This window comes from Porites lutea, chromosome 5 (genome assembly GCF_958299795.1).
Source record: "Porites lutea chromosome 5, jaPorLute2.1, whole genome shotgun sequence".
Lineage (NCBI taxonomy): Eukaryota > Metazoa > Cnidaria > Anthozoa > Scleractinia > Poritidae > Porites > Porites lutea.
In genome coordinates, this window is record NC_133205.1 from 31,187,855 (window position 1) to 31,195,229 (window position 7,375).

General features: G+C 35.1%; 1 protein-coding gene across 1 annotated transcript; it reads right to left on the bottom strand.

The window, feature by feature from the left end:
* Positions 1-132: 132 nt before the first annotated feature.
* On the bottom strand, positions 133-7,209 carry LOC140938864 (acyl-CoA-binding domain-containing protein 6-like). Its single transcript, XM_073388390.1, has 8 exons — positions 7,012-7,209; positions 6,420-6,484; positions 5,473-5,590; positions 5,057-5,154; positions 4,185-4,287; positions 3,558-3,647; positions 2,901-2,931; positions 133-1,585 (listed from the first exon to the last, which is right to left on the bottom strand). Exons 1-8 carry the CDS (start codon positions 7,156-7,158, stop codon positions 1,434-1,436), a joined length of 804 nt encoding a protein of 267 aa, XP_073244491.1. The 5' UTR covers positions 7,159-7,209; the 3' UTR covers positions 133-1,433.
* Between the last annotated feature and the right edge of the window lie 166 nt (positions 7,210-7,375).

Below are 7,375 nucleotides of genomic sequence, written 5' to 3' on the forward strand. Positions count from 1 at the left end.
TGTTGTAAATCATAGTTAACTATTTGGACAGTAAAAGAATGAAAGACATTCTTCGCCTTGGCCATGGATTGTAATTCCCAGTCTTTAGTGGATATTTTTATTTGTGTTCAAGAGAAAAATACATACAAGGGTAAAATTTGCACTTTATTTAATAGAAAACTGTAATATTTCTTAGAATTTATAAAGGAAATGTTAGGTTAGCAATACTAGGCAGGCTGGAAGTATATGAATCACTTCCTGGTAAGCTGAAATATGTATGGCGAATGAAATTTCCTTACATTTCTAGCTAGAGAATATCAATTTAATATCAGTTACCTATGTTCTAGTATTTAAGTGCCCTGCTTTTTTCTCTCCCATCCTCAGAGGCCCAGAGGCAGCTACAAGGATAAAATTATTGGTATTGGATATTTATTTTAAAAAATTGCTACATGCAAAGTTTGCAAAAACAGTGGAAGAGATATTTTCTGGCCAAAATTTGGCCAGAAAATATTATTTAATAAACTCATACCACTGAGTTTCACCAGTTTTATCTGGTTTCATCTACAGAAGAAAAGTCAAAACTACCAACAATTCATGGTAGTAAGAACTGAGGATACAATATGAGGATATAATTTGCTAATTTGTTGTAAGCAGATATTTTATATTTTGCTAAAAGTAACAAAAATAAAATAAATTTTGCAATTGAACACTTTATTTGCTTGTACCATCATATTTTATCAGCCCTCAAAATGGTATCTAAGTAGCATTCCAATATTATACAGAGCTTAACCAAGTTTACTACGTCACTCTAACTTTCATAAAGGGCTGCAAAGTAAGGATACTGTAACTTGAGTCATCTGACACCAAGTCCCTCATAAAACAAGTCTAACTCTTGAAGTGAATCACACTATTTTAACCGCCCAATACATCAGGCAGTGAAGATCATCAGTGAGAATTTAAACCAAAGGAAGATTAGGAGAAAGTTGAGAAAATATTGTACCAGTAATTCATACATTTTACATGAAAATGAAAAGGAAAGTTATTCTAATGCAAGGGCTCTGTGCAAGAATGTCCCCTTACCCACTGATTTCCTTTCTGGAGGAGATGTTCTTGTACGAAGCCCTTTTTTAAAAGTTGCAAAGACATGTAAGGCAAAAAAAGAAGGGCAACTAGTTTTTCCAGTGTTTAGTGGTAACATTCTTTAACATTAATTATTAGTTGTTTGTTTTGACACAAATACTTGTGTCCCTGATAATAGTATTTACAAATTATTTTTTTAAAAAATTTGTTATTTTCAAAGAAGTAAAAACACCCATTAAAACACTCAACAGGGCCCTTTAAATATTATTACTCTTTCAAAATAAATATTTTCAGCTTGAAGCTGTAAATGTACCTTATTGAATTGTGTCACATTTTAATAATACTGTATTTGATAAAAATCTCCAATGAAAATTTCATGAATTCTCATATCTTTTTGTTAGTAATCCTTTCACTTCTGAACTTTCTGCAACATCCACAGGTAAACAGCCATCATTGTCAGCAATTGAACAATCTGCCCGAGATTGTAAGAGTTCTTCTACTATTGTCAGAAAGTCACATGTGGCAGCTGTAATTTACAAAACAAAGTTCTTTAACTCCCAATACCAATGTACAAATTCTCCAAACTGATCCCCATACATTTCCTTTAAAAATTAGTAGAGAGAATTTAATAAAAGATCAAGGCATTTTCTTTTTGGTGATCATTTATTAATTCTCATAACTTTTTCTCTTGACAATGTATCGATATTATTAGGAGGAAATTGATGTTGGTCGCTATTGGGACTTGAAGGGTTAACAAGTACTCAACCCAACAGCACTCTACACCAAAATTACAGAAGAATTTTTTTCTTTTTGTTTTGAAAATACATTACAACAAACAGACAAAATGAAAGGCTACTGAAGACAAAACACCGTAGGATTTCACCCACAGAGTCGCAAGTTTAGGCGACATACTAAATGAATAGTACCATGCAAAATTACTGCTGATGGGGCTACATTTAAATGGTCATGTAAAGAAATTTTTCTTTAGCAGATTAACAAGGAAGGACTACACACTAAATAAATACAACTATCACTATGAAGTACAGCTGAAGAGGTTTCTTTTAAATAAATAATTTATTGTCTTTTCGTATGGCTGGATTTGTGATGGGGCAAGATGAAACAAATCCTGTTTTCTGGTTGGCTACCAGAGTGGCAAGATAGGGAGCAAGGCAAGCCATCTTGCACACCCTGGATTACCCTCTTTGTCCAGCAAAAGCGGATTTTGTTTTGGCCATATAATCAATCCTTTACTGATCAAGCTCGTTTGGTCGAGATGTCCGAATATTACCCATGTATTTTCATTGACCTCGGCTTCATCTCAGTCCATAAAAATGCAAAAGGGACTTGGCCAACAACCAGCTATCTTGACCTCTTACTTGGTCAATGATGCATAAATAACATACAATTTTGTCAACAGACTCAATTCAAACTGCATTACACATCTCTATGATTGACTCCGGGAGTGAAAGAATCCATGGGATCCCTAATAATCAGGTATCCACGTATTTTAAACAGAGTTAGTCTGTATTACTTGCATGCCTAATTGTCAGCAGTATAAAAACCTCAGCTCTCACTTATTTGGATTATATTTTTTATGAAACATTTCTTCCATGTAAAGATTTTGACTCAGGTTTGGATGCTCAATCATTCTAGAGAGCAAAAGGTAGCTTTACTCAAGTCATAAAATTAATCTTACTACATATGTTCAAATGTTCTCTTTTACCTTTTTTTTTTCAAACAACCTCTCTATTAACCATTCATTACTTAGAAATGGAACACTACCAAGGCTGCAACAAATTCTCCAATGTTGTGGGCATAAACAAAGAGCAAAATGTACTCACCATAATGTAGTGGTGTTTGTCCATCTAAATCCTATTTTTTTCAAAAAAAGGTCTCTGTTAGAGACTATCTGAAGATGAAGTTTTGCATACACACTTTGCTGATAATTTTAGATTATGTGATAGGTCTTTGCTTTACAGTGCAATGAAGTTCACTAGCAATGAGGAAGAGAGGCAAAAAGAAAATAATACCGAGAGCATTTTAAGTTTTGCATACATGTTTCAGCAGACACTTTTGCCCTCATTCAGTGCTAGTTAAAAGTTATTAAATAGGAGGAGAGATATACATAGCGCATATTTATTGCCAGAATGAAGACAATAGGAGGAGATTAAGGGAGAAGGAAAAACCTCTTGTTCCAATTTTTCTCATTTCAAAATTTTCTTTTGTGTACATGACCAAAATTAAGAAACTGCAAAATTTCCTTATGTAAAAAAAGCAAATGTTGTCAATGTAAAATTGCACACAAAGTCTTGGACAGTTTTCCTGTTTTTGTCCAGATTTCACTAGAAAACAACTTGAGTATTGTACAGTTGTTTTTCAGCGTGTGTGCATGTCAGTGGTCTAGAGGTTGATTTTCAAAGGGCTGACATCCTTAAGGGTACCCTTGAGGGGGGAACTTAATGCACTTATTGCAAACTTTACATGAACGTTCCTACTACCTGTGTGTTTATTTTTGCTTTGTTTTTTATAAGATATCTCACTACATCCTTATGGCCTCTGTCACAGGCCCAGTGAAGCAGGGTCATTCCCTAGGATATAGAAGATAAAGATACTGAATATACAATCACCCAATATCCTTGAGTGCCCTATAATTTATGGGCAAATGTACTCAACCTGTTATCCTGGCATCATTCCCTCTCTATGAAACAAAAAGCCTGATTGAAGATTAGCAGCTATCAAGTGAACCAAACACTTCTTAAGGTGGCCCGAACCTATTTATATGCATGTTAGTTATGTTTTTAATTCACGTTTTTCAGAATGAACAATTCAACCGATTTCTAAGATGTTTGGCATCCTAAATAAATAATAACGGAACTCTAAGAAAATGTTATTTATTTTAGGTATAAAAGATAAAAAAACATAACAAAAACGCATATAAACAGGTTCAGGCCACCTTAAGTGGAGCAAAATGATCCATAACAATCACAATATGATCCCACAGAGAATGAAAACATATCAGATTTTGATGCAATACTCTAAATTTGCTTTAAAATTAAAATTCCACATTAAGAATAAAAATCAAAGCTAACTATTAATAAGGAGTTAACCAATGTTTTCTTAATTACCTGGTCATCTTGAGCATTGATGTCTTCTCCTCTTGTTAACAAAAGATCCAATTTCTTCACATTTCCCTCCTTGCACCAATCAAACACTGTCTTGTTAGCATCACTGTATAAATAAATCAGAGACGAGAGTGGTTATTCTTCATTTTCTCTTACACAATTGTGACCTATCATTTTTTCTCTTTTTTGATGAGCAATAACTTTCTTTATCTAGAATAAATAATAATAATATCATTACTTATTCCCTATGCAGAGAAAGAAACAATCAATCAATCATGTGCAAAGCATGTATTGATAAATTTTATCATATTGGTATTTTAAGGAATCACTGCATATTTGCATGTATACAAGTTGTTCCTGCTCCTAAATAGGTATGGGAACCCCCCAGTTTTATTTCAGAATTTAAGTTTCTAGAACACAAAAAACCAATCGGAAACATTTGACAAAACTCTCACACACTGCCTGGGATGGCCAGGAGATTCCAGACACTAGACTGGCTGGTACCACTTAGCCATAAGTCCTCATGCAAGTAACCGAGTACCTGTCATGCGGATTAGGCATTGGGAGCAAGAAAACCAGAGCAAAACAGCACAAATAATGAACATTTCAGTGCATTTTATCACAGGAACAACCGAAACCACTAGCACTGCCCTTCTGTTGGAGGAGTCAAGCTATAAGAAGTTAACAGGGATAAAACATTATGCTGTTGCTGATGACCATAGCTTGCTGACCAATGATAATGTTATCAATTATCATTATCATTATCATTATCAGACATTTGTTTGGTAACCTCATGCTAGGATCAACTGAGTGACATCCATGAAAGTTAAGGTGATAAAAGTTTATGGACATTGTTGTCAGCCACCTCAACTTACCTGATAATTTCATCATTGCCACCATCTTGTCCCCTTAATGTACTAACTGCAAGGCCCATTGTTTGTTTTTGAACGGGCTTTTCATCTTCTTTTACAGTCTGTGAATAAAGTTGAAAAGAGGTTTAAATTTCTTTTCAAATTTAAATCTTGATCTACAACAAACTCTTTGATCCATTTCTTCAAACCCATCTTTGACTCTAGTCTTATGCTTTTATGACTGTTTTTCAGTAACTGAGATTGATTTGTACAAAAGGTAAAGGCAATTCAGGAGCAAAAATTACCAGTCCTGAGTTTTTATTACCATTTTCCAATACCATCAATCAACTAGCTTGCCCATGCAAATGATAAAAAACTATGGAGATCAGATTTTGTTCAGTACCAACATTCCTATTCATCTTCATGTAAACCTATCTTACCAAGTCATCAGTTACAGCATATTTTGCCTCCCATTCTGGGTCAGTTTCAAATAGCTCTTGGATATAAAGCTCCACGGCTTGTTGTTGAGGCATATCACCGAGCTTTTTCCACGAGTCCCTGTTGTTTTGAAAATATAACAAGTTGAGAACACACCACCTCTCCAAGATACTCTCATTTTGCTGTATTAATGGCAATTAACAAATAGAATGATACATGTGGAGAGAAGAACTCAGAAAAAAATTATGAGTTCTAGATGAGAATTGAACCCACCACCTTCCGGACACTAGTCAGATGCTCTAACCACTGACCTACTAAGAACTCTGGTGATCAGATGGTCATTTGTGGGCTGACATAACCACTGCATCTCACAGTCACATTATGTCGAATTAACACACTGATGAAAAAGTCAAGAATGGTCATGAAATTTGATCTGTATGGCACATTGATGATTAATCGCGGCAAACATATTTTGATTTTGTTCATTTATAATGCCAGTAAGCATAAATTATCTAAGGTACTTATAGTGAATGCGGCGAAACTTGTAAGTTTTGTCATGCACATTTTTAACATTTTGATTCAAATCAAATGATTGAATTACCATTATGGGACACAGTAATCATGAACTTAGCACAATAAACATGACGTACTACCTAAAAAATGTCTCATTTTACACCCCTACCTCCTTATGACAGCCACCCTCTCCACAACAGCCACTTTCCTCTGTTCCCAAGTTGGCCTTTGTGGAGAGGATCGACTGTCATGGCTGGTGCACGATATACCAAGTGAAAAGCAAGTCTTGAGTTACATCACAAAGAACACAACAATGATCCCTAGCCCTTACACAATAACACAATAAACTTCACACAATAGTACAAGACAATAGTGCATATATTGACTTGGTATATCGGGCATCACCCACCGTAGTAGTATAAATAACAACTCTTACCACTTTGCTCTTCCCACTACATCCCAAAACCCTGGTCTAGATGTGTGACAAGGTCCTTCTTTTGCCTTTCAAATAAAAAGAACAACGATAAAAAATACAAAAGTGTTGATCAACCGTTTCATAATTAAGCGGAGTAAAGACAACTTCAACAGGTTGGGGCACATAAGACCTTATATGTTACAGGTCAAATTTGATTTCACGCTTAAATTTTTCACCCTAGGTTTATTCTCAATTTCCTTTGCCTTCTAGGGCTAGGAAACATTGGAAATGAGAATGAACAAAAGGTTAAATCAAAATTAACCTGAAATCAAATTTGGCCGGTGACATATTTTGCAACTTATGTATGCCCGTGGTACACGGTTTGTAACGGTTAATCACTTTTTCATCGTGTCCGGGAGAAATCACGAAAGTAGAACCCACACTTTTTTTCCTATTTAGTATCAACATATGCTAAAGGGAAAGCGCTTATCTGTAAAATTCATCTACTCTGGAGCGAAATTAAAGACGAAATATTTTGAACCAAACTTAAGCTTAAGCTTAATTGAGCTTATATGACGTGAGCAAACGTACACAAGGTTATAAGAAAACAAACCTGCTTAAAGAGAGCGTAAAAAGTAAGCCTCTTTTCATCGCTCAAGTTTTTCATAGTCCTAACAAACTCTGTTGCTGCTTGAAAGAGCTTCTCTAGGTCGTCTGCGTCGAGCACAACTTCGTCTTCAAAGTACTCAGCAGCCGCCATGTTGGATTTCTGTGGTACTTATTGAGACTGCTGAGATAAGGCGGGCTCATTGAAGGGTCACGCCATCTCTGGCAAGTTTGCGGAAATGAGTCAAATGACTGCAGAACTATTATATCAGCTCGATATCATCATTATCATTACCAGCATCAATCACTGATCAATCTATCATAACATTCTCCATTGCTGTCTTTGTTTTTTTTTTCCGATGAAGTCTATT